We start from the raw sequence: 27,566 nt of genomic DNA, 5'->3' as shown, positions 1-27,566 counted from the left end.
CCTAAGCCCAAAATCACCCAACGGAGTTAACGGAATCGGCGGAACTCTATTCTGGAGTCGTCTTCATACAGTTCCAACTACAGTCCAAATTCTAAGACTTAAGCCTTCGTTTAAGGACTAAGTGTCCCAAAACACTCCGGAAACCAAAACGAAACCTCTCGGCAAGTTACAATAGCAAAAATAGATACGAGGGAAATAGTTAATAGGGGATTGGGGTTGAAACTCTCTAAATGACCAGCCGGGTCGTTACATTCTCCCCCTCTTAAAATAATCATTCATCTTCGAACGAGCATAGAGACATACCTTAAGCGGTGAAAAGATGAGGATAACGGCTGCGCATAACCTACTCAGGCTCCCAAGTTGCCTCTTCGGCCAACTGACCCCACCACTGAACCTTTACTGATATAGTGTTCTTTGACCTCAGCTTTAGAACCTGCCTGTCCAAAATAGCCTCTGGGTCCTTAACATAGGATAAATCCTTATCCAACTGGACTGATCTGCAATCCAACATATGAGATAGATCGTCGTGATACCTACGGAGCATTAAAACTTGAAATACCGGATGAACTCCTGCTAAGTTGGGAGGTAAGGCAAACTCATAAGCGACCTCCCCAACTAGACGCAAACCTCAAAGGGACTAATAAACCTTGGGCTCAGCTTGCCCTTCTTTCCGAACCTCATGACGCCCTTCATAGGCGAAACCCGGAGCATGACCCACTCTCCAAATATGAATGCAACGTCGTAAACCTTTCGGTCTACATAACTCTTCTGCGCGGAATGGGCTGTGCGAAGTCTATCCTGAATCGCCTTGACCTTCTCCAAAGCGTCCGGAACCAAGTCTATGCCCAATAATCTTGCCTCGCCCAACTCAAACCAACCCACTGGGGACCGACATCGCCTACCATATAGAGCCTTATACGGTGCCATCTGAATGCTAGACTAATAAGTATTATTGTAGGCAAACTCTGCAAGTGGCAAGAACTGATCCCAAGAACCTCCAAACCACATCACACACGCACAAAGCATATCCTATAGTGCGCTCGGACTATCTGTCTATCTGAGGGTGATGTTGTGCTCAACTCCACATGTATACAACTCATGTTGTACGACTCTCTAGAACCGTGATGTAAATTGCATACCCCGATCAGAGATGATAGATACTGGCATGCCATAAAGTCTGACAATCTCACGGATATAAACTCGAGCCACCTACTCGGAAGAATAGGTAGTCATCACATGAAGGAAGTGAGCTGACTTGGTCAGCCTATCCACAATTACCTAAACTGCATCAAACTTCTGCTGAATCCGTGGGAGTCCAACAAACGAAATCCATAGTGATCTGCTCCCATTTCCACTTTGGAATCTCTAACTTCTGAAGCAATCCACCTGGTTGCTGATGCCCATACTTCACCTGCTGGCAATTTAGACACCGAGCAACATACTCCACTATGTCCTTCTTCATTCTACGCCACCAATAATGCTGCCTTAAGTCCTGATACATCTTTGTGGCACCCGTATGAATAGAGTATCGCGAGCTATGAGCCTCCTAAAGAATAAACTCACGCAAACCATCTACATTAGGCATACATAGCCTGTCCTGCATCCTCAATGCACCATCATCCCCAATAGTGACCTCTTTAGCATCACTGTGCTGGACTGTGTCCCTAAGGACAAGCAGATGGGGGTTATCATACTGACACTCTCTGATACGGTCATAAAGAGAAGACCAAGAGACCACACAAGTCAATACTCGACTAGGCTCAAAAATATCCAATCTCAAAAACTGGCTGGCTATGGCCTGAACATCCAACGCCATGGGCCTCTCTGTTACTCGTAGATATGCTAAACTCCCCAAGCTCTCTGCTCGTCGACTCAAAGCATCGGCCACCACATTGGCCTTCCTCGAGTGGTATATAATGGTGATATCATAATCCTTATGCAGCTCTAACCACCTCCTCTGACGTAATTTAAGATCCTTATGCTTGAATAGATGTTGCAAACTCCTGTGATCGGTGTAGATCTCACAAGGGACACCGTGTAAATAATGCCTCCAAATCTTCAAGGCAGGAGTAATAGCAGCTAACTCAAGGTCGTGGACAAGATAGTTCTTTTCATGCACCTTCAACTGTCTGGACGCGTAGGCAATCACCCTTCGGTCCTACATCAACACCGTACTGAGGCCAACTCGCGTCGCATCACAATAAATTATATAAGACACCGAACCTGAAGGCAATACCAATACTGGGGTTGTGGTCAAAGCTGTCTTGAGCTTTTGAAAGCTCTCCTCACACTCCTCCGTCCACCTGAACGGAGCACCTTTATAGGTCAGCCTGGTTATAGGTTCTGCAATAGATGAGAATCCCTCAACAAACCTACGGTAATACGCCGCCAAACCAAGGAAGCTCCAGATCTCTGTAGCTGAGGATGGTCTGGGCCAAATCTGAACCGCTTCCACTTTCTTCGGATCTACCTTGATCCCTTCACTCGACACCACGTTACCTAAAAATGCCACGAAATCCAACCAAAACTTATATTTTTGAGAACTTTGCATATAATTTCTTCTCTGTCAAGGTCTGAAGCACAGTCCTCAGGTGCTGCTCATGCTCTTCTCGCCCCGGGAGTACACAAGAATGTTGTCAATAAAGACAATAGGGCCGAAATACACTATGCATCAAATGCATAAAATGTTGCTGGGGCATTGGTCAGCCCAAATGACATCACAAGGAACTCATAATGACCATACCGAGTCTTGAAAGCAGTCTTTAGGATATTTGTCTCCCGAATCTTCAACTGGTGATAACCTTAACGCAAATCAATCTTGGAAAACACTCAGGCACCTTGTAACTGATCAAATAGGTCATCAATACGAGGCAAAGGATACCAATTCTTCACTGTAACTTTGTTCAACTGGCGATAATCAATGCACATATGCATAGAACCATCCTTTTTCTTCACAAACAAGACACAATCACCCCAAGGTGACACACTGGGCCGAATGAAGCCCTTATCAAGCAATTCCTGCAACTGTTCCTTCAACTCAGGAGGGGCCATACGATAAGGAGCAATAGAGATGGGCAGAGTGCCCATCAATAAATCAATACCAAAGTCAATATCTCTGTAAGGCAGCAAGTCCAGAAGATCAGCTGGAAACACATTAGGAAAATCCTTCACTACTGGGACTGATTCAACTGTAGGGTATCAATACTGACATCCCTCACATTGGCTAGATATGTGTCACACCCCTTTTCAACCATTTATTGAGCTTTAAGAAATGAAATAACTCTACTGGGAGTGTAATCTAATGTACCCTCCACTCTAATCACGGTAAACCTGGCATAGCCAGCGTCACGGTCTTGGAGTGACAATCAAGAATAGCATAATGGGGCAACAACCAGTCCATGCCTAAGATAACATCAAAATCTACCATGCTAAACAATAATAAATTGGCTCTGGTCTTAAAACCACTAAGAGTAATCAAACTCGACCGATAAACGTAATCCCCAATAAGAGAATCTCCCATAAGAGTAGACATATAAACATGGGAACTCAAAGAATCCCGAGATACGCCCAAATGCAGAGCAAAATAAGAGGACACATAGGAATAAGTGGAGCCTTGATCGAATAGAACCAATGCATCTCTATGACAGACTGGAACAATACATGTAATAACAGAATCAGAAGCAACAACCTCTGTACGAGCAAGAAGGGCATAGTATTTGGCCTGGCATCCCCCTCTAGGGTGATCTCTACCTTCCCCACCTCCACATCGATGTGGCTGAGCAGGTGAAGTGGAAGCTAGTGCCATAATCATAGCTTGCGAACCCTGCGGAGCATGTTGTGGCTGAGAAGTCTGTGGATGTGTACCCCTCCTAAGTCTGGAGCAATCCCTTACCATATGACGAGTGTCGCCACACTCAAAATAAGCTTTGGGAGGGCGTGGCTATTGTGTCTAACTCGGGCCAGGTCTACTGGACTGACTGTTGATAGCACCCCGTGCAGGAGGCACGCTAGATACTGGAGGTGTGTAATAAGGCTCCTAAGGTCTAGAAGGAGTTGGAATACCATTGGCGGCTGGAAGAGTTGAATGAACGGGGCGACTCACATAACCCCTACCATGAGAAACTGTAGCTGGGGCACGGGCATCAGAATAATGGCCAGACTCTCGAGACCTCTTGGCCTATCTCTCCTCCCTATCCCGAGAAAGCATGCCATCCACTCTCCTAGCAATACTCACCGCCTGCTGATACGAGATATACATCTCTAACTCCCTGGCCATGTTATTCCTGATGCCAGGAATGAGTCCCTCAATAAACTGGCGGACCCTCTCTCGAACTGTAGAAACCAAGGTCGGTGCATGTCTAGCCAAGTCACTAAAATTGACTGCATACTCTGAAGCAATCATAGCACCCTAGCGCAACTGCTCAAACTCTGCGCGTCATGTGTCCCTGAGGCTCTGAGGGACATACTCTCTCAAAAACATGTCCAAGAACTGAGTCCATGTAAGGAAAGCTGCCTGAGTCGAACTGTCCAACTCATAAGTACGCCACCACTGATAGGCTGCTCCTAGAAGCTGAATAGTAGTGAAAGAAACCCCACTCGACTTTGCTATGACCATAGTACGGAGGATGTGTGGCACTCTTCCAGAAATCCCTGAGCATCCTCTGACACTAGACCACTAAATGTAGAAGGGTCGTACTTTTTGTACCTCTCGAGCCTACGCTGCTCCTTCTCTGAAGCTGATGCCCTTCCCTTGGGCTGAACTAAGGCTATAGGTGGTACTGGTATAATCACTGGAATCTGACAACCTAAACCCGCTTCTTTGGGGTGCGAGCGGGGGGAGTCTATGCTCTCCCCCGGCCTAAGATATAGCTGGAGTAAGGGGAATCAACCAAGCTTGAGTTAGAGTGTTGAACATGCTCATGAACTGTGCAAGGGTCTCCTGAATTAGTAGTAGTAGTAGTAGTAGTACTGGTGGTGGTGGTGGTAGTAGTAGTCGTAGTGGTAGTGGTAATGGTAGTGTTAGTGGTAGTAGTGGCAGTGGTAGTGGTAGTGGTAGTGGTAGTGATAGTGGTAGTGGTAGTGGTGGTGGTAGTGGTAGTGGTAGTGGTAGTGGTAGTGGTAGTGATAGTGGTAGTGGTAGTGGTAGTAGTGATAGTAGTGTTAATAGTAGTAGTGGTAGTAGTAGTGGTAGTAGTGGTAGTAGTGGTAGTAGTGGTAGTGGTAGTATTAGTAGTAGTCGTAGTAGTGGTAATAGTGGTAGTAGTAGTAGTAGTCGTAGTAGTGATAGTAGTGGTAGTAGTAGTAATAATCGTAGTAGTGGTAGTAGTGGAAGTAAAAATAGTAGTAGTAGTAGTAGTGATAGTAATGGTAGTAGTAGTAGTAGTAGTAGTAATAGTAGTAGTAGTGATAGTGATAGTAGTGGTAATAGTAGTAGTAGTAGTAGTGTTGTAGTAGTAGTGGTAGTAGTAATGGTAGTAGTAATGGTAGTAGTCGTAATAGTAGTAGTGGTAATAGTAGTGATAGTAGTAATAGTAGTGGTGGTAGTAATAGTAGTAGTGATAGTAGTAGTAGTCGTAGCAGTGATAGTAGTAGTGGTAGTGGTAGTGGTAGTAGTAATAGTAGTGGTGGTAGTAATAGTATTAGTGGTAGTAGTAGTAGTCGTAGTAGTGATAGTAGTAGTGGTAGTGGTAGTGGTAGTAGTAGTGATAGTAGTAGTAGTGGTAGTAGTAGTAGTGGTAGTGAAAGTGGTAGTGGTGGTGGTAGTGATAGTGATAATGGTGGTGGTAGTGGTAGTGATAGTGGTGGTAGTGATAGCAGTGGTAGTGGTAGTAGTAATAGTAGTGATAGTAGTGATAGTGGTAATAGTGATAGTGGTAGCAGTGGTGGAGGTGGTGGTGGTGGTGGTGGTAGTAGTAGTAATAGTAATAGTAGTGGTAGTAGTGATAGTAGTGGTAGTAGTAGTGGTGATAGTAGTAGTAGTAGTGGTAGTAGTAGTAATGGTTCTAGTGGTAGTAGTGGTAGTAGTAGTAGTAGTAGCAGTAGTAGTAATAGTAGTTGTCGTAGTAGTCGTAGTAGTGGTAGTAGTCGTGGTAGTAGTGGTAGTAGTGATAGTGATTGTAGTGGTAGTAGTGGTAGTAGTAGTAGTATTAGTAGTAGTGGTAGTAGTAGTATTAGTAGTAGTGGTAGTGGTAGTGGTAATAGTGGTAATAGTAGTGGTGGTAGTGGTAGTAATAGTGGTAGTAATAGTGGTGGTGGTAGTAGTAGTAGTAGTAGTAGTAGTAGTAGTAGTAGTAGTAGTAGTGGTAGTGGTAGTGGTAGTGGTAGTAGTGATGGTAGTGATAGTGATAGTGATAGTGGTAGTGGTAATAGTGGTAGTAGTGGTAATAGTAGTAGTGGTAGTGGTGGTGGTAGTGATAGTGATAGTGGTAGTGGTAGTGGTAGTAGTGATAGTGGTGAAGGTAGTAGTGGTAGTGGTAGTAGTGATAGTAGTGGTGGTGATGGTAGTAGTAGTAGTAGTGGTAGTGGTGGTGGTAGTGGTAGTGGTAGGGGTGGTGGTAGTGATAGTAGTGATAGTAGTAGTGGTAGTAGTGATAGGAGTGGTGGTGGTAGTAGTGGTGGTAATAGTGGTAATAGTAGTGGTGGTGGTAGTTGGGGTAGTAGTGGCGGTGGTAGTAGTGGTGGTAATAGTGGTAATAGTAGTGGTGGTGGTAGTTGGGGTAGTAGTGGCGGTGGTGGCAGTAGTGGTGGTGGTGATAGTGGTGGTGGTGGTAGTAGTGGTGGTGGTGGTGGTAGTGGTAGTAGTAGCGGTAGTAGTGGTGGTGGTGGTGGTGGTGGTAGTAGTAGTAGTAGTAGTAATGGTAATAGTGGTAGTAGTGATAGTAGTGGTAGTAGTAGTGGTAGTAGTAGTGGTGATAGTGGTAGTAGTGATAGTGGTAATAGTAGTAGTTGTAGTGTTAGTAGTGGTGGTGGTGGTGGTGATGGTGATGGTGGTAGTAGTAGTGATGGTAGTAGTAGTATTGGTAGTGGTGGTGGTAGAGGTATTGGTAGTAGTTGTGGTGGTAGTAATAGTGGTTGTAGTGGTGGTGGTGGTGGTAGTGGTAGTGGTAGTTGTAGTGGTGGTAGTAGTAGTGGTAGTAGTGGTGGTAGTGGTAGTGATAGTAGTGATAATGGTAGTGGCAGTAGTGGCAGTAGTAGTAGTGGTAGTAGTGGTAGTAGTGGTGGTGATAGTGGTGGTAGTAGTGATAGTAGTGGTGGTGGTAGTAGTAGTGGTAGTGGTAGTGGTAGTGATAGTAGTGGTAGTAGTAGTTGTAGTAGTGATAGTAGTAGTAGTGGTAATAGTAGTAGTGGTAGTGGTAGTGATAGTAGTGATAGTAGTAGTGGTAGTAGTGATAGTAGTAGTGGTAGTAGTGGTATTAGTGGTAGTGGTAGTTATAGTGGTAGTGGTAGTGGTGGTTGTGGCAGTGGCAGTGGCAGTGATAGTGGTAGTGGTAGTGATAGTAGTGGTAGTAGTAGTGGTAGTAGTGATAGTAGTAGTAGTAGCGATAGTAGTAGTAGTAGTAGTAGTGGTAGTAGTAGTAGTAGTGGTAGTGATAGTGATAGTGGTAGTGGTGGTAGTGGCAGTGGCAGTGGCAGTGACAGTGGCAGTGGTAGTGGTAGTGGTGATAGTAGTGATAGTGATAGTGGTAGTGGTAGTGGTAGTGGTAGTGGTAGTGATAGTGGTAGTAGTAGTGGTAGTGATAGTGGTAGTGGTAGTGATAGTGATAGTGGTAGTGGTAGTAGTGGTGGTAGTGATAGTGGTAGTGGTAGTAGTAGTAGTAGTAATAATAGTGGTAGTGATAGTGAGAGTGGTAGTGGTAGTGATACTGGTAGTGGTAGTGGTGGTGGTGGTAGTAGTAGTAGTGGTTGTAGTGATAGTGATAGTGATAGTGACAGTAACAGTGGTAGTGGTAGTGGTAGTTGGTAGTGGTAGTAGTGATATTAGTGATAGTAATAGTGGTAGTTGGTAGTGGTAGAGGTAGCGGTGGTAGTAGTAGTAGTAGTAGTAGTAGTAGTAGAGGTAGTGGTAGTGATAGTGACAGTGGTAGTGGTAGTGGTAGTTGGTAGTGGTAGTAGTGATAATAGTAGTGGTAGTTGGCAGTGGTAGTAATGGTAGTAGTAGTGATAGTGGTAATGGTAGTGGTAATGATAGTGATAGTAATAGTGGTGGTGGTAATGATAGTGGTGGCGATGGTAGTGGTGGTGGTGATGGTGTGGTAGTAGTGGTGATGGTAGCAGTGGTTGTAGTAGTAGTGGTAGTGGTATTAATGGTAGTGGTAGTAATATTAGTCGTAGTAGTAGTGGTAGTGGTAGTAGTGGTAGTAATGGTAGTCTTAGTAGTGGTGGTAGTAGTGGTGGTAGTGGTGATAGTAGTAGTAGTGGTGGTAGTAGTAGTGGTGATAGTAATAGTGGTGGTGGTAGTTGTAGTAGTGGTAGTGGTGGTGGTGGTAGTAGTGATGGTGGTAGTAGTTGTAGTGGTAGTGATGGTAGTGATAGTATTAGTAGTGGTAGTGGTAGTAATAGTAGTAGTAGTAGTAGTGGTAGTAGTGATAGTGGTGATAGTAGTAGTAGTAGTAGTAGCGGTAGTAGTAGTAGTAGTAGTAGCGGTAGTAGTAGTGGTAGTAGTAGTGGTGGTAGTAGTGGTAGTGATAGTAGTGGTAGTCATAGTAGTAGTAGTGGTAGTCGTAATAGTGGTGGTAGTAGTAGTAGTGGTGATAGTAGTAGTAGTAGTAGTAGTGGTGGTGGTGGGTGGTGGTGGTGGTGGTGGTAGTGGAAGTAGTAGTAGTAGTAGTAGTGATAGTGGTGGTGGTGGTAATAGTAGTAGTGGTAGTAGTGATAATAGTAGTAGTGGTAGTGGTGATGGTAGTGGTAGTGATAGTAATGATAGTAGTATTGGTAGTAGTAATAGTGGTTGTAGTGATAGTGGTAGTAGCGGTAGACATAAGTGGTAGTGGTGGTAGTCGTAGTAGTGGTAGTAGTAGTAGTGGTGACAGTAGTAGTAGTTGTGGTGGTGATAGTAGTAGTGGTGGTGGTAGTGGTGATAGTGGTAGTAGCGGTGGTGGTAGTAGTAGTGATGGTAGTAGTAGTGATAGTGGTAGTAATAGTAGTAGTAGTAGTAGTAGCAGTGGTGATAGTAGTAGTAGTAGTGGTAGTAGTGGTAGTAGTGATAGTAGTTGTAGTAGTGGTGGTGGTAGTAGTGGTAGTGGTAGTGGTAGTAGTAGTAGTAGTAGTGATAGTAATAGTAGTAGTAGTAGTAGTGGTAGTAGTAGTAGTAGTAGTAGTGGTGGTGGTGGTAGTAGTGATAGTAGTAGTAGTAGTGGTGGTGGTAGTAGTGGTAGTGGTTGTAGTAGTAGTAGTAGTAGTGATAGTAATTGTAGTAGTAGTAATAGTATTAGTAGTAGTGGTAGTAGTGATAGTAATAGTGGTGGTGGTAGTAATGGTAGTGGTAGAGATGGTAGTGGTAGTAGTAGTAGTAGTAGTAGTAGTTTTAGTAGTAGTAGTAGTAGTGGTGGTAGTAGTCATAGTGGTGATAGTAGTAGTATTAGTAGTGGTAGTAGTAGTGGTAGTTGTGGTAGTGGTAGTAGTGGTAGTGGTAGTAGTGGTAGTGATAGTAGTGGTAGTCGTAGTAGTCACTACAACAAATTTGATTATCAATGATGAATTATTTTGTCACCTATGATTCACTTTTCGTCACCAAAGATTTTTTATGACGAATTTTTTTTGTCAATCTTTCGTCTCTAAAACACCGTCACTAATAACATATAAAGGCAACTTTGTGTTTCGTCGCCAAATAATGAAGTATTAAATACGAAATTCTTTTTCATCCCCAAATACGTAATATTTATGACGGATTTATTTGTCATAAAAAGTACAAAAAAATCGTACTTAATAGTATGATTTCATCACTAAAAAGTGCATTAATGTTGACGAAATTTCCCCGTCCCTAAAATTTAGTTTAATTAGTGACGACGTCAAATGTCTCTAAAGCTGTGTGTTTCATAGTTGAAAACCATAATTTTGTCATTAAAGACTACCTTTTATCTATAAAAAAGTATTTCGTCCCTAATATATAATTAGTGACAATTATTATTTTGTAGTTAAAACTACCATCTTGTCACTAAAAGAATATTTTTTTCGACAAAACAAAGTTGTCACTATAAGTTATCATAATTAGTGACAATTACAATTGTCAAATAATACAAAATTGATTCGTAGTCAATAAAAAGATGATTTTGGGACATAAATTATTTTGTCACTAAATATAGTGAATTTATGACGAACTTAATTTGTTTAGTGACGAAAATGTGATATTCCTAAAAACTATATAAAAGTGAACTTTTTTGTCACTAATAACAAATGTTTGATGACGTTTATATTCGTATTTGTTTTAGATTGACGTAATAAAAATTTGAAATAACATAATAAAACAATCAACGTAATAACATAAAAATAAAAACAATCAAAGGTAATAACAAAAATATTCACCATTGATCATAAAACTAATATTAAAACTATATTGAAATAAAAGCTCCTTAAATTAAAAGAAACATAGTTAAAGTAAATATGTCCAACGTAAAAGTCTAATTGAGAAATATTACTCCTAAACTAGGACTGAGAAGTGGAGGAATGCAGTGACACTTCACTTGCAATTAGTCTTGATCCAATAGTTTCCTCCATATACCTGTATAAAAGATAGAGAAAAAATTATGATTTAAGTTAATACTTTATGGTATCATGGTATAAATAAGATATAATTGGTATAAACTACAACTTCTTGTTAGACGTAGAGTTTAATTGGTGAAACAAATAAATGAATTGTGATACAAGTAAATAAAAATGAGAAAAAAATTAAATAGTGTGAAGTTTAGTGTACCCAAAGTTGATAATCTGGTGGGGCTCAATCTTCACTGTATCATTAAAAAAAATATTCGAACTTAGATGCTAAAAGAATTATAATTGAATTCATCATTTAAAGATGTAGTACTTCTAACCTTGATGGTGATGAGCCAATAAAATGACGCTTCATTTGGTTTAATATTTCCTCTTGGCGTGCCCTTAGAGTACCCAACTCAGAAGTTAATGTTTTTATCTGTATCTGCTGATTTGCTACCTCAGTTTCAGCTACATTCAAACGTTCTTGTAAACCATGTTGGGTAGTAGTAGCATCCTCTTTTGCCCTCCTAAGAGCATCCTCTAATTCTGATGTCCTTCTTTTTGTTGCTATAGTTGTATTAGGCTTTTCACCATAACCAAGACCTTTAATATGTCCCGACCTTGTACCAAGTACATTATCAACAATTTCATCAATAGCCATGGGATTCTCTTCAGAAACAGACCGAGCTCTCAAATCTCTCATTTTGTTCTACATAAAAATATTACATCAGTTAAATTAATTATAAGATAGAATGAATACATGTGACATGTTACTAAAATATTACTTACGTAGTTAGTCTCAGCCTCTGGAGATGACCATCCTTTTTCACTCGAGTATGGGTACTTTTGTAGAACTCAATCCTATTTGGCTCTACTCCTTCATGTTCCTTCACACCCTACACAATATGAAAATAATATGAAATATTACTAAAATATCATCTTAGTAATGAATATCTAGGGTGATTGAACCTCAACCACATTGACATGATTAGATTACAGGTTCAACAAAAGGTAATGAATGTATGTGGATCAAAGCTTTTTACCTATACCAACTCCTGTCAAGGCAACCATTTTTGAGAGTTTTGTGAGACAGAACATTGCAGAGTCAGAAATTGATGTGACAAGTAACATTAGACAACTAATGAAGAGTAGTTATGGCTTCCCAACTAACAACAAGACAGAATTTTTATATGTTGACTGCCCTTTTATACAAAAATAAACTCAGAGAAAGGAAGCAAATAAAGGTTTTATATCAGAAAGCTCAATATATTTTAAGAGCCTTAAAATACTACTACTAACAGTTGTTGTAGAATACATGACGCAGACATAGGACTGGTTTTCCTTGTTATTAAGGTCCTAGATGTGATACTAATATTTGATAATTAAAAGTTTAACTAAAGCATGCTGACAAAGATTTAAAGAAAAGTAAAGAGATACGAAAGAAACAAGTTGCACAGAAACGTCCCCGCCTCTCAATTACCAATTCACCATGACTTTGTTCACTATAAATTACATCTCAAACTTAGAAATAACTAAATAGGCTTCAATGTTTCACAACAGACTCCCCTTGATCCTTGGGACCCTTCTCATATTCCCGTGGTCCAAACATTGATCCAAAGTCGAATACGTAACTCCACCAAAGACCCTAAACACGCATCTAAGCTATTCTTAATACAAAAAGAGTTCAATCAAACATCCTAAATGCAGCCTCTCTAGTTCATTTCATATTGTCGACAACTTAAACCAGACAAAGAAGGAAAAAGAGCAGTGATTCAAATCATTGTTGACTTTAATAGAAGCGCGACTTTCTTACATGGGCAACTGGAGGACATGATATCTAGATGACTGTATAACATATACAAAGAGATAAAAACTTCTTATTTATGAGTAGGTTTGGTGTTTTGTTAAGAAAATATTTACACATATGAGGCAAGGTTAGTTTCAAAGAGTCAAGTACTACACATTAAGCAGGTTCTCTATTTTTTATACAAATGATAAGTTTCTCCCATTTTAGCAATTCTCATCCCACACATCTGACTTTCTAATGTAGGCAGAGATCATAGAACTCAAGCAAAAAAAAAAGCAAATACAAAGGAAGAGGAAGAACTGACACATAATGCTTTCCGAGTTCGAACAACTCAAACATAAATAAAATAAAAATAACTGCTTTACATAGAAGATATGCCTTCCGTATGAGAAGAGATCAGATATTAACTAAAATCAATGGATACATTAATCTTCAAATATAAAAGTATAGTTGATGGAATGTCTGATGAGAATCAAGTTTTCTACTTCTTTTTTCTTAGAAAAGGTAAGTTTTATTGAGTATCAGCACTAACGTTGGGGCTATAAATTAGGAAATGAGATCTAACAAGATTTCAGCATCATTTACAAGTTCCAGTTTACACCAAAACATAATAAGAGCTTAACAGTCAAGTTCTAGTAATTTACTACTTAAGAGCGTGCAATGTCTAATATTTAACCAAGTTATATGTCTAGTTTTAAGTGCTAAGTTATGTTATCAAAACACTCATAAACTACATTAACATAGAAACAGGTGGTTAAAGAAGTGATTGATCCTAGTGCAAATATGGAGTTCAGAGCCAACACGGCAGATGATCCTCACAAGAGGAAACCAGATATCAGCAAAGCAAAAAAAGCTAACCGGTTCACGAAATGCCATATAAGAAAACTAGAAATCCAATAACGAGTCACAAACAGAGCCTCGGCAGCAATAAATAGGCCAAACAAGCTCTAGAATACTCAATAATTGCAATAAAAAAACTTGCACAACAGCAACAAGAAACTAACTTGATTTGAATTATGAATGAAAAATAGCAATACTTAAAAGTATGTGCAAGTTCTTTTTTTTTCACCATTTTGAATATTAAAAATGTCTCTTGAGATTTCAGTCTTCGCCTACCAAGCATAGAGATTGGAAAAGTTCCAAAAAATAAAAATAGTATAACTTACTATTTCAGCACGAGCAGCTACAAAAGCTCTTGACCCCATGAAATGATTAGATTTCAGCTTTGTTCGATTGACCTTGTTTATCTCGCATCGTCTCTACAAAGAATATATAAATATAAGTAAATGAACTTATAATGAAACAAATATGATGCTAAAGCTTATTATCATTTCGCACTATAAGTTCTCAGATGTTAGCATAAAAGACTGGACATAAACTAAAGAACCACGTCAAACTCTTCTCATAGGTTGCATTTTTCAGAGGCATTTAAAGAATCTTTTTTTTTCTTTTTTACTTCCAGTTTATTTTCTACTCTTATTTTTATCTTCTGTAAGGGTCTACTCATATCAATGCAAGCCATATCATCCATGAATGAATGTTGCAGCTGCAAAGTAGAGAAAAATATTTTTTGAAAATATCTTCTGTACATTTTGTTTGTACGTATACTTAATTACTTAAAGAAAAAGGTTGAGAAATCGTGAATGTTGTTTGCCAGAAAAAGATATAGCGAGACAAATATGAATAGAAATTACCTTATGCTCTGGATTCGCCCACATGTCACAGAGCCTGTTCCAATTTTCCGGGGTCAACTCTGGCACTTCAATTTTACGAGCCTCTTCCTCAGGGCTTGCACTTTCAAATAGCTTTTTAAATTTGTAGCGCCATTGTCGGCTTCTATTTTTCAGAATATCCTCACATCTATCTTTGGTGTAATGCTCGTCCCAGTTAATTTCAAACTTCTCCTGCAAAATGAGAAGTTTTGAAGACACTCACAAAACAATTAAAATTTCCTTTGCTGGTAAAAGATTAAAAACTAACATATTTATAATGTAATAAAATTTACCAAAATATAGAATCCTTACATGGCATCTAATTAATGCTACATCCTTATCATCTCTTGTGAGTTCCTTCCACTTGTTTGGAAGCGAAAGAAAGTTGCGAGCAATAATTCCTAACTCATTTGATAGCTTTGCTGATGGAATTGCCTTAACTGGCCTTCCTTTACCAACTGGGATGTCTATAACCATATTTCTCCCTATAGACTTCTTCATTTTCTCAAGACCTTTTCTCATTGTCCTTCCACGACCTTTCCTGATTCTAGTTGAATCATCTGATTTTAAAAAGTAAAAATCAGTTCAAAATACTTGCTAAAATTCTTAAATGGTAACCATGTATATATATTAGTAACTAATTACCATGCTACAAATGAAAACTCTACTGTTTCAAGTTTAACATTAATGAAATGTTTCAAATGTTAATATATTTGGTTCCAACTTAAACACAAAAGAATCCTAGATGCTGGAATATAAAGATTGTTATTTCTTTCCAGTCGAGGAAAGTAAGAATTTGTTGAAACTTCTTATTGGGCGACAATCAGAAACTTTGTTTACATCCCTTCTTTTAAACACAATCTGTTTGTTTTATAAAGATAAACTCAAAAATAATATTGCAATAGGTGTGAAGTTCTTGGCTACCCTTAGTATTTGCTAAAACCAATAAGAAAGAATGGGTGCAATGTAATTTATCAGATAATGACTTCCACAGAAATGAAAATCTCCAATATACCTTCGAATTGCAATATAATTGACCCAACAATAAGAAATTACTTCAATTTTACAGCAAAGGTTTCAATAAAAATAGTACTACCAAAAGTCTGAATTAGAAAGTGCAGGATATACTTGTTGCATATAGAAAAACAATATGGAATGCACAGAACAAGCCAAAAAAAAGGATTCATAAGAATAAACAACAAAAAATAGTACACTGACAACAATGAGCAATAAGCATCAAATTAAAAAGGAGAACAAACAATAATTAATAGATACACTCCTAGTCAATATAATAAAAGGTACGTATTACCTGTATTAGGAGTAGGATTATTACTATTTGATGGATCAGATAATCGGCTTGCTTGAGTAGAAGCACCTGTAATTGTGGTTTGCCTAGAGACACGTCCGCCTGGTGCCATTGATTTGTAGAATTCTACCAAAAATACTATATAATTTTAGTATATTCATTAGATGTAAAATCTATTAGTTTAACAAACCAAAAGTTAGAAATAACTAAAGAAAAACTCAAAAAGAACATAAATCATCAATCTGGAAAGCCTGATGCACATCATTTCCTAATACGAATTTACTATCTTCTTCTCCTAAAATTTATTGAACTATTGAAGCATCACTAGCCGAGTTAAGTAATTAGTATAACATACCAAAGATCTATTTATGTAGAAATTTTTCTAATTTGAAGGCACATCAACTATGTTTTCAAAAATGTATACCGTATAAATGAAAGTTTTTCAATGGTGAAAGTTGAAAGAAAAATCCAGCAACTTTTCACAGAGATAATCAAGAAAAGAGTGTGTGCAATGGTAAGCAATATGGACAATATTACAACAGATTATCTTGGAATGCTTTTGAAAGCTAATCATGATACTGCTGGAAGAGAGAAGATCATATTTGAAGAAATAATTGATGAATGCTGAACAAGAAACAACTTAGACATTGCTCTCATGGACTATTTTTCTTCTAGCACTGCACACTGACTGGCAAGAAAAAGCAAGAGAAGAGGCACTAGACTTACTTGGGCAGCGATATCAAAATTATGAATACATATCAAAACTAAAAATAGTATGGGAACTATCAACAGCTCCTTTATTTTTCCATTATATTAATTTTTTTCAAAAACTTATACCAAAGATCTTATAAGTTATACATGCAGCAGATTTAAAAGAAGTTGTGTGTCTGACAAAGATTGAGCCTAGTGAAGAAATGTTTACTAGTTTCAACAAAAATATAAATTACCCTACAGAATATTCACCTTAAAACACTTTGTTTCAGTTCATCTAAATTTAAAGTGCCATTATCCGATCAAACAAATTTCCAAGGGCCACCAAGAAGCATGATTTGATTCAAACAGAAGCTTTAATACCATATTTCCACAATCCATCCACTCTTCCCTCAAAACCAGACAGAAAACATCAATATATACACAAAATAGATGCCTACTCTGATAATATCTAATATTTCCCCTTCAGTACACCATGCAAAACTATAAATAGACACAGTAAACTAAAAACTCTAAATATACACAATAAATTAAAGAATTCTGTTTCAAAATCTTCTAATTGATTTATTCTCATCTAGATTGATCATATGAGACAAAATAAAAGCATATCAATGTCTATGCCACAAATAATTAATGAATTAATAATTTGATATATGATTGTGGCAATTACAATCTATTGAATCTTATTCAAACAAAGAGTAGGTGAAATGATACATACCTGTTCAGAAATTTTGCTTCACTTTGCAATGTATTTTTTCCAGTCATTTTTCTCATATATATATAGTGGTTATCCTGACATTCGTTTGGAGCCAAAAATCCCAAAAACCAGCGCCAAAAGACGGTTTCTTTCTCCATTTTACAATGTTGTGGAATTCTATTTGGTGGGTATGGACGAGTTTGGTGGGTATGGAGGAGGTTGAAGAGTTATGCCAAGGAAGGGAGTGGAGAAGTGCTTTACCCTGAATTTTCTTCTAACCCTAACTTTATCTCTCTCTCCCACTAATTCTAAAATATCAGCCAACTTATGTAAAAATAGTATATACAGCCAACTTATATATATATAATACTACAAATGTACAACCAACTTATGTAAAAAAAAATAGTAAAATGAAACTTTACCTTGTGAAAATAATACTAAAATGAACTTTATTTTAGTACATATCCCAATTTTGGATGACTTTATGTTATAAATAAGCTATATCAAATATGTACTACAGTAATACAATATTCAAAAGATTTATTTCAAGAATTGATTTAACTATCTTGGTGTTCACGAGAAATTGAACCAAACAGAAAAGGGATCAAATTAGAGAAAAAAATCAACATTCTTTATTTGATTTGATTTTGATTTTTAGTTTTAAGAACATATAAAATTTAACTTTTTGGTTTTAAGCAAAAATTAATCGAAAAAGTCGAACCAGATTGATTATATAAATACCTATTTAGAAATTATAACTATATAAAATTTTACATTACAAATTATTTTTTGCGCTCTTGGCTACTATTTGTGTTGTTTCTACTCTGTTTGGATAAGTAGACTTGACAAAACCTCTTAGTTCTTTGTAGGAAAGCAACTGTTGTAATTATGATCCTCTAATATTCCTAGTGTTCAGTATATTCTTAGTTCTTTGTAGGAAAGCAACTGTTGTAATTATGATCCTCTAATATTCCTAGTGTTCAGTATATTCTGCTGATTGGTCCCCCAATGTCCACAAAACTTTTGTTCACTCTTTAGAACATAAGTGAAGGAATCAAGGTTATAAGATTAATTAGTGTTATACACTATACTTTTTCCTCTAAATTAAGTTATCTTATCGGATAAATTGTAATGATCGACAACTGATTAATCGATATTCGATAATCACTATCTTATCAGTTCGATTATCAGTTTAGCATATTTATAACCGATAACCGATAACCGATATATCGAGCCAATAACATTCACAACCTAACTGAACCGACTGATATACATTCCTAATAAGAATACTTTCTAGTTGGACATGGTTTTATTATTGCTACTTCTTATCGGCCATATTAATGTCTCTGTGCATTTGGTTTATAATGATTTCATTAATTGAATAATGTATTTGGATGATTACGGTAAAGATGTAATGACCCAATATGTCGTTTTAAGAAATAACGCCTCATTCAGCAACCTAAGGTCCCGAGCAACTTTGTAATATGTATTATGACTTGTGTGTGCCATCGAGTTTGGTTTTCAAAAGATTCGAAATTAAATTTAAAGAAAAATTCTCATTTTGAAACTTAAATGGAAAGAGTTGAACGGAGAGTTGACTTTTGAGCAACGACCTCGGAATGGAGTTTTGATGATGTCAATAGCTTTGTATGGTAATTTTCGCCGTAGGCGTATGTCCGGATTTGGAAGTCCGTAGGAGTTAGGACAATTCGACACATTTTGGCGAAAGTTGGAAAATAGAATTTTTTTTTTTGGAAAATTCGACCGAGGCTGGAAATTTGATAATGAGGCCGGATTTCGATTCCGAAAATAGGAACAGCTCTGGTACATCATTTATGACTCACGTGCAAAATTTGAAGTCATTCCGGATTGATTTGATATGTTTCGGCGCAAAATATAGAAGTTGGAAGATTTGAAAACTCATAATTCGATTCGATGCGTGATTCGTAATTTCGGCATGGTTTGACGTGGTTTAAAGCCTTGACTAAGTTCGTATTGTATTTTAGGACATGTTGGCATACTTGGTTAAAGTCCTGAGGGCCTCGGGTAGATTTTGGAAGGTTAGCGGAGTTAATTTTGGACATTGAAGCTGCTAATTTTTCTGCTGTTCTGAACAACATTTGGGCAGAAGCGACATCGCAGAAGCATGAAACTCATCGCAGAAGCGACTTGAAAGGGGGCTGGGCAGTGTTGGGTGTTCATCGCAGGAGCGGAGCAGTGGAACGCACCTGCGACATCGCAAGTGCGATGTTGGCAGCGCAGAAGCGGATGTTGGCAGCTATGAGAGGGATCACAGAAGCAGCTAGAGTTCTTCTCTAATATAAATCATTGATGTATATTAGGTTGAGTTGTTCACTCTCGAACGTAGTATGAGTACGAAAACAACGTGTACCCGAGTCATCCAAAACCCAATCTGGACATTCGCCCAAGGCCAAAATCATCATACGAAGGCCTGTTGGAACCTTCAAATCTCGATTTCGAGGTCGTTTATTCAAAAATCACAACTTAACCAATTCTTCCAACTTAAAGCTTCCGAAATGAGAATTCTCTTTCCAAATCGACTCCAAACTTCCCGAATTCGAATTACGACCATGTGCACGAGTCATAGTACCTGAACTGAAGATGTTCATGGCCTCAAACTGCCGAACGACGTGCTAGAGCTCAAAACGACCAGTCGGGTATCGGTTTGCTGAACTTAAAAGATCCGATCCGATCCGATCCTAGTTTATATGGATTGGAGTTGGATTGTCATTTCTTCAATCCGAAAACCAAATCGAAAATTTCATATCCAATCCAAACTGCCAGAACGCTCGCCCCTAATCTTCATGTCTTAAGTTCTATGTCAAATTTGAAAGTAATTATGTATTTAATCTTGAAGGAATACTAATTTAAATTACAGTATTGATGAAGCTTATTAATTATTTTATGTTAGGAAGATAAAATGTATAGTTTGATAATAGTATTTAAGAAACTATTATTTTTTATTTATCTAAAAATTAAGTATGGTTAATTTTTATCTCATATTAACTTTAACACTATTGCATTATTTGTACTTGTAAAAAAAATTATAGATACTTTATTCTCTACCGAAAATATCTACTCACATATAAATTTATTTCTTTACTGTAATAACTTGAATTGATTAAATTAGAATAACATGTGAAATAGAGTGATCACGCCCAACTATGCGTTCTAAAGACAAAGCGGTCGTTGCAAATATAATCCGGTTTTTTAAATTCCGGAGTCGAATCCTCAGGGAACTAACCTATCTATTACAACTCTTGGCAATGCTATTATCAACTCAACCAATTTCCAGATGCAAGATTTTTATCAATCAGCTTGGGTTTTTGTTTAACTATTTCAAATGATATTAAAAATAACAATATGCTAAATTAAAGATAATTCAAGGGTAAAAAGGTCTAGGGCATTGATTTCCCCAATTGCTAGTTTAGGTTTTAACTCTTTTGCTATAATCTCGTTGTACTACTTTATGAGGTTTAAGAGCTATGAGTTATCGTAATTTTCTTTCGATCAACTATAATAATTTACTAGAGCATTCTCTCGAACTACTCTAGCTGACAATATGTGTAGCTCTAAATTATCCCACCAAAGTTTCGTTATCTCTAAACCCACTTTTAAGTTCAAGTAATGAATCTCTTCAATTACCCAAAAGTGGTGTTGTTCAACAACAGTCTAACCTAATATTCTTTCTCAAGCAATATGAGGTAATTAGACACGATTAATCAAGGGCCCATTCAATTAATCACCATACAAAACGTAATTGAACACTCATATAATAAATCCGGCTCGATTATAACAAGTTGAGTCAAAACTTCAACCAACAATTGGTTCCATCAACCCTAGATCAATTGTTTAGCTACTCATAACAAAACAAGACAAAACTACAAAGTTGTTCATAATGTTTAATTGCAAGAAGTAAAAGGAGTTAGAAAAATTCTAATGTTTGGTAGATCTTCACACCCTTGTTCTTGCCTCCTCCGTAGTCTAAAAACAAGCCTTGAAAACCTTGATAATGATCTTTTGGGTGAGCTAGAACTTCTATAGGTTAAGTGGATTTACCCCCGAACTTTCAAATTTACCCCTGAAGTTTAATTTTCCGGAACTGAGCTAGCGCGATCGCGCTAGTGGACGCGCAACTAGCCGCACATATGGCCTATCAATTGCCTCGACTTTCTAGGCTAGCGCGGTTGCGCTAGTGGCCGCGCTAGTCCAGGTCTTCATTTCATCTCTTCTTTCTCCCGTCTTCCCATGTACTCAGCTCCTAGGGGCTTTTCTTGCTCAATTTAGCTCCAATTACAGCCTTAAGTCCTCATACATGCCATTCACTCCTGCAAAGTATGAAATTCATCATTAGAGCCAATTTATCATCATTTAACTATAAAATAATAGTGAAACATAATCAAGTTGGGGCATAAACAGTCGCCAAATTATATGAATCTAGCCTATTATCATAGAGGAAATTAAAAGACCAAATAAAAATTAACAAAAAATTAACTTTGTTGATTTAGTTGCTTTTTAGGTAAAAAATTGAATCATATTGAACAATGAACACCTCAAGTATTGTGTAAATTATAGCATGAATGGATATACAAATATATATTTTTGTTCACTTTTCCGCATATGAGCAAGTTGAGCATAATTGATTAATTTTTCTTCTACAAACTTTGATACCATAAACTTTAATTGGAGTTCCAATCTGCTTGGGTTATGGATTACATTTTTTCTTCTATTTTTATAAAAAAATCTGTTGGTCACTCTTTTTGTCAAACAAGGAATTGTCACCGCAAGCCCTCAACATCTCCCCTCGTCCGTCCTTTTCAAAAAAAAAAAAAGAATTGTCGCTGCAGCCCTCTCCTGACGCTGCATCTCGTTGCTCTTGGTAATCCCCTTGTTTGCTATCAGACCACTCTGGTAAATTCTCCTCTTTTATTTCTATCGCTGCCTTCTCCTCTCTATTTAATTCTTAACATCCGAATACTGAGTTATTTATTAATTAATTTGTCATAAGAATGAATTGAAGTTTGATTTTTTGTATGTGGATAGATGGGTACTTATTTACTTAATTTGGGCTGGGATTCAGAGGAAAACGATAAATTAGGAAGTCATATGTTGCACTAAATTTTAAGAAATCAGTGTACAAGCAAATATCACTGGAATGAGGGGACTGCCTTCACTAAGAAAAGCATGAGAAGGGGAAAGGGGGATTAGAGAATAGAGAGAAGAAGAGGGAATGGAATAGAGAGAAGTGAGAAATAGGATTTCGTTCATTGATTGATACTCCCAAGTGCTATACAATGGTGTATATACACAGGCTCAATTTATTTAGCCAACTATTTATTACTAATGCTAATCCAATGTAATTAGCTAACTAACAGTTCTATTAGCTATTCTAGACATGAAGGAGCAGTTTGGATCAAACCAAAGATAATAAGAGTGTTGTTCCATTAAACAGCTAAATAATAGTATATATATTACCTTGTCCCCAGCTGCTAGAATTACTAGTTGGCCATCTTCAGCTGGCTTTTTGCTCCTTGAAACTGGAGCTTCAACAAAACAACCACCCTTTCATGTAATGGCCTGTAATCATTCACTATTAGTATTTCACTTCAACTTACTAATTCTTTGTTGTTCTAATATGTGCAGTATTCATCATAAACTTAATTCTGATAGTACACTGCTTCAGCTCTAGTGTAAAACAAGTCAAGAATTAATATTCCCACATGCAATTCCAACCTCAATAATCTTTGAAGAAGTATCAGCATCAACGGTTGACATGTCTATATACCCCTTCCCACCACATATCTGCTCAAGAGCACCATCTTATCAGGCTTTTAAGATTTCAAAGACAAATTACCCCTGCTTTAGTTGAACCTGGTCAGTGATGGAATTTTGTCCAGACCAACAGATCGATTTTCTGCTGTGCTTTCTGCTGCACATTGTTCAGTGACCACTACAACCTTCTCATGGTATATAACACCACCTGTTCGTCTTTGGGTGCATGATGGTACATCAACGTAAATAACTAGATGATTTCAGCTGCTTGAAAGTCTTCAAGCCAGTCATGATCCTAATGAGCACAGCTACTGCAGTCAATATGACCTCTACCTTTGTTTTTTACCAAAAAAGGATTGTAGTTTTCCACGAGATGTTTATAAATTGATCCTTTAGTACAACCAATTGGATATTCCTGTTTTCTGGTAATTCTTTTTACTAAAAATTACTAGGAACCTCAGACCTCTCTATTCCTTCGAGGTAGGGTTAGGTCTGCGTACACACTACCCTCTCCAGACCCCACTAGTGAGATTTCACTGGGTCGTTGTTATTGTTGTTGTTGTTGTTGTTGTTATAGATGTCTTGAGGTAATATCCGCCTGTGTAGGTCTCTCTGTCCTCTGTTTATTCTACTTTAAATTTCTAAAGCAGATTCTCCTTTTGTTTTCTCTTAAATGTTAACTTTATTAGTGTCTATCACATGAACTTCGAATAGTGAAAGAGTAAATAAATTATCCGCTTAATGCTTTAAGCGTTATGAACAGATGGTTGGCATATTGCTCTTCCCTTAATTTTTTTGGTCTCTTAGACTTAAAAGGAAACACAATAACTTAAAAAATGACCAGATTAGCAACTACACTCTACCTTTTTATTTTACGGAAGACTTCCACTGTAAGTCTACAATCGACTTAACATCTTATTCCAGTTTCCAATAAAAAAAAATTAGATCTATATTAACAAACATAACATTCCATGATAAGTTTTTTTCTATAAAATGAGCATTTAACTTCACCTCTCAAATTAAAAAGAAGTGTTCTTCGAAAACTCTGTAATTATGAAATCTAAAGAAGTAGTGAATGCTTTATTTATTTATTTTGATATGATTTTCTGTTTGATTTTTCATATGTTTTCTTATGTTACATCTGGCATTATATAATATTTTTTTTTTATTTTTGCCATTATAAAAATCTACATTCTTTTGAATCAAATAAATATAAAATAAAGATATTTGACTGCGCGAAGCGTGACCCAATTAACTAGTTATTTGACAGTTGAGGTATTATGTTGGACTCCATATGCTCGGATTATGTTATAGATATAAGTCCATATATAGACTGTTCCTATCTAAACAATATGAAATTTTGTAGCAGCAAGTGTTCCTTGGTTCTATTAAATTTTAATATGATTTTTTGGTTTTATATTTTCTAAAGTTAGATATGGCAATTGAATCAAAATGAGTATGGTTTTAATTTGATTTCTTTCATTTGTAGGTCATATAGACTTCATAATAAAACTTTATAAAATGGGATTCAAGTTTCTCGAACTTAATAATTTTTCAAGATGGGTGCTTCGGTCATAAGGTTAATTAGTCCTAAAGTAACTTTTTGTATCTTATATGAACAAAACTATATCTTTTAGTTTTTTACTATGAATCTTTTTTTGTCACCAATAATTGTACTATTCAACTACAAAATTCAACTCGTAGCCATTTAAGAATCATATTTTTCGTGACAAAAATTTTGTTATGACTATACTGTACGTTAAACAGAGACAATTAAATAATTATCACTAATTGTTTGCACTATTAGTGACAAAAACTAATGTCATAATAAATTAGAAACTTTTGTATCTAAAGTTTACCATGTTTAACTACAAATTTTATTTTGTCACTATTGTAATAACACATTTTTTATGACGAAATTTTTTCGTGTCCAAAGTTTTACCAATTTTAAGACAAATTATGATTTGTCACAAATTGGATACATCATTAGTGACAAAATAATATGTCACTAATTGTATAAAATTCGTGGCTAATGCTATTAAATAATGTCGCCAAGTTATTTTTTGGTGGGAAACTTTAGTGGACAAAACTTTTGCTACGAAATTTTATGTTTCGTTACTAAAAGCATGCGGATTATGTATCTAAACACGAAACATAATTTTCGTCACGAAAAGTGAATAATTAGTGACGAATTTTGTTGGCGTGACTAAAAGTTTTGTAGCTAAATATCACATTTGTTGTAGTGAGTAATGGTAGTGGTAGTAGTAGTCGTGGTAGTCGTAGTAGTGGTGGTAGTAATATTAGTGGTGATAGTAGTAGTAGTAGTGGTGGTCGGTGGTGGTGGTGGTGGTAGTAGTAGTAGTGATAGTGATAGTGGTAGTGGTGGTAGTAGTAGTGGTAGTAGTAATAGTAGTGGCAATAGTAGTAGTGGTAGTGGTGGTGGTAGTGGTAGTGATAGTAGTGGTAGTAGTAGTGGTAGTAGTAGTGATAGTAGTAGTAGTAGTAATAGTAGTGGTAGTGGTAGTGGTGGTAGTCGTAGTAATGGTAGTCGTAGTAGTGGTGGTAGTAGTAGTAGTGGTGAAAGTAATAGTAGTAGTAGTGGTGGTGGTAGTAGTGGTAGTGGTAGTAGTAGTAGTAGTAGTAGTAGTAGTAGTAGTGATAGTAATAGTTGTAGTAGTAGTAGTATTAGTAGTAGTGGTAGTAGTGATAGTAGTGGTAGTAATAGTGGTGGTGGTACTAATGGTAGTGGTAGTAGTAGTAGTAGTAATAGTAGTAGTAGTTTTAGTAGTAGTAGTAGTGGTGGTAGTAGTCATAGTGGTGATAGTAGTAGTATTAGTAGTGGTAGTAGCAGTAGTAGCAGTAGCAGCAGTAGTAGCAGTAGCAGTAGCAGTAGCAGTAGCAGCAGTAGCAGTAGCAGTAGCAACAGCAGTAGTAGTAGTAGCAGTAGTAGCAGTAGTAGGAGTAGTAGTAGTGGTAGTAGTGGTGGTAGTGGTAGTGATAGTGGTAGTAGTGGTAGTAGTGGTAGTAGTGGTCGTAGTGGTGGTAGTAGTGGTAGTGGTGGTAGTAGTGATAGTAGTGGTAGTAGTGGTAGTAGGAGTAGTAGTAGCAGCAGTAGTAGCAGCAGCAGTAGTAGCAGCAGTAGTAGCAGTAGCAGCAGTAGCAGTAGCAGTAGCAACAGCAGTAGTAGTAGCAGTAGTAGCAGTAGTAGGAGTAGTAGTAGTGGTAGTAGTGGTGGTAGTGGTGGTAGTGGTGGTAGTGGTGGTAGTAGTGGTAGTAGTGGTAGTAGTGGTAGTGGTAGTAGTGGTAGTGGTAGTAGTGGTAGTAGTGGTAGTGGTAGTAGTAGTCATAGTAGTAGTAGTAGTAGTAGTAGTAAGGGTAGTGGCGGTAGTAGTGGTAGTAGTGGTAGTAGTGGTAGTGGTGGTAGTGGTGGTAGTGGTGGTAGTGGTGGTAGTGGTGGTAGTGGTGGCAGTAGTGGCAGTAGTGGCAGTAGTGGCAGTAGTGGCAGTCGTGGCAGTCGTGGCAGTCGTGGCAGTAGTGGCAGTAGTGGCAGTAGTGGCAGTCGTGGCAGTCGTGGCAGTCGTGGCAGTCGTGGCAGTAGTGGCAGTAGTGGCAGTAGTGGCAGTAGTGGCAGTAGTGGCAGTAGTGGCAGTAGTGGTGGTAGTGGTAGTGGTAGTAGTGGTAGTGGTAGTAGTGGTGGTAGTAGTGGTAGTAGTGGTAGTAGTAGTGGTAGTAGTGGTAGTAGTGGTAGTAGTGGTAGTAGTGGTAGTAGTGGTAGTAGTAGTAGTAGTAGTAGTAGTAGTAGTAGTAGTAGTAGCAGTAGCAGCAGTAGTAGCAGCAGTAGCAGTAGCAGCAATAGCAGTAGCAGTAGCAGTAGCAGCAGCAGCAGCAGCAGTAGCAGTAGCAGTAGCAGTAGTAGTAGTAGTAGCAGTAGCAGTAGTAGTAGTAGTAGTAGTAGTCGTAGTAGTAGTAGTAGTAGTGGTGGTAGTGGTAGAGGAAGTAGTCGCAGTAGTAGCAATAGTAGCAGTAGTAGTAGTGGTAGTAGTGGTGGTAGTGGTGGTAGTGGTGGTTGTAGTGGTAGTTGAGGTAGTAGTAGCAGTAGTAGTAGCAGTAACAGCAGCTACGTGGTAGTAGTAGTGGTAGTAGTGATAGTGATAGTAGTAGTAGTGGTAGTAGTGGAAGTAGTGGTAGTAGTAGTAGTGGTAGTAGTAGTAGTGGTAGTAGTAGTAATAGTAGTAGTGGTGGTGGTAGTGGTGGTAGTAGTGGTAGTAGTGGTAGTAGTGGTAGTGGTAGTGGTAGTGGTAGTGATAGTGGTAGTGGTAATGGTAGTGGTAGTGGTGGTAGTGGTGGTGGTCGTGGTAGTCGTGGTAGTGGTGGGAGTGGTGGCAGTGGTAGCAGTGGTAGCAGTAGTAGCAGTAGTAACAGTAGTAGCAGTAGTTGTAGCAGTAGTAGTAGCAGTAGTAGTAGCAGTAGGAGTAGCAGTAGTAGTAGCAGTAGTAGTAGCAGTAGTAGTTGCAGTAGTTGCAGCTGTTGCTGTTGTAGGTGCAGTAGTTGCAGTAGTTGCAGCAGTAGCTGCAGCAGTAGCAGCAGCAGTAGCAGTAGCAGAAGTAGTAGCAGTTGCAGTAGCAGTAGTAGTAGCAGTAGTAGTAGCAGTAGCAGCAGTAGTAGCAGTAGCAGTAGCAGTAGCAGTAGTAGCAGTAGCAGTAGCAGTAGTAGTAGTAGTAGCAGTAGTAGCAGTAGTAGCAGTAGTAGCAGTAGTAGGAGTAGTAGTAGTGGTAGTAGTGGTGGTAGTGGTGGTAGTGGTTGTAGTAGTGGTAGTAGTGGTAGTAGTAGTAGTAGTAGTAGTAGTAGTGG

General features: G+C 37.8%; 3 protein-coding genes across 4 annotated transcripts in view; 2 read left to right on the top strand and 1 right to left on the bottom strand.

The window, feature by feature from the left end:
* The first annotated feature begins 1,814 nt into the window (after positions 1-1,814).
* LOC104214235 (uncharacterized) lies at positions 1,815-9,693 on the top strand. Its single transcript, XM_070146884.1, has 8 exons — positions 1,815-1,909; positions 4,949-5,471; positions 5,881-5,888; positions 6,007-7,748; positions 7,964-8,099; positions 8,257-8,753; positions 8,954-9,271; positions 9,488-9,693. The coding sequence occupies exons 1-8, from the start codon at positions 1,815-1,817 to the stop codon at positions 9,691-9,693; spliced, it is 3,525 nt and encodes a 1,174-aa protein (XP_070002985.1).
* Positions 9,694-10,502: 809 nt separating this feature from the next.
* LOC138868124 (uncharacterized) lies at positions 10,503-17,219 on the bottom strand. Of its 2 annotated transcripts, XM_070158936.1 has the most exons (9): positions 16,944-17,219; positions 15,518-15,640; positions 14,521-14,768; positions 14,191-14,400; positions 13,663-13,755; positions 11,479-11,585; positions 11,028-11,398; positions 10,910-10,943; positions 10,503-10,717 (listed from the first exon to the last, which is right to left on the bottom strand). In XM_070158936.1, exons 2-7 carry the CDS (start codon positions 15,624-15,626, stop codon positions 11,389-11,391), a joined length of 777 nt encoding a protein of 258 aa, XP_070015037.1. In that variant the 5' UTR covers positions 15,627-15,640; positions 16,944-17,219; the 3' UTR covers positions 10,503-10,717; positions 10,910-10,943; positions 11,028-11,388. The 2 variants fall into 2 exon arrangements, with proteins under 2 accessions (XP_070015037.1, XP_070015041.1); XM_070158940.1 differs by lacking the exon at positions 10,910-10,943.
* LOC138869273 (uncharacterized) overlaps positions 15,960-27,566 on the top strand; it is an 18,173-nt gene continuing 6,566 nt past the window's right edge. Inside the window, exons 1-6 of the mRNA XM_070146878.1 lie at positions 15,960-16,028; positions 22,809-22,947; positions 24,959-25,064; positions 25,177-25,625; positions 27,042-27,400; positions 27,504-27,508. Coding sequence (XP_070002979.1) covers positions 15,960-16,028; positions 22,809-22,947; positions 24,959-25,064; positions 25,177-25,625; positions 27,042-27,400; positions 27,504-27,508 — 1,127 coding nt within the window. The remainder of the gene's footprint in view (positions 16,029-22,808; positions 22,948-24,958; positions 25,065-25,176; positions 25,626-27,041; positions 27,401-27,503; positions 27,509-27,566) is intronic.

The sequence above is a fragment of the Nicotiana sylvestris genome, chromosome 1 (assembly GCF_000393655.2).
Source record: "Nicotiana sylvestris chromosome 1, ASM39365v2, whole genome shotgun sequence".
NCBI classification, from domain to species: Eukaryota; Viridiplantae; Streptophyta; class Magnoliopsida; order Solanales; family Solanaceae; genus Nicotiana; species Nicotiana sylvestris.
Note: the sequence above shows the minus strand (reverse complement) of the source record. Positions and strands in the feature narration are given on the sequence as shown.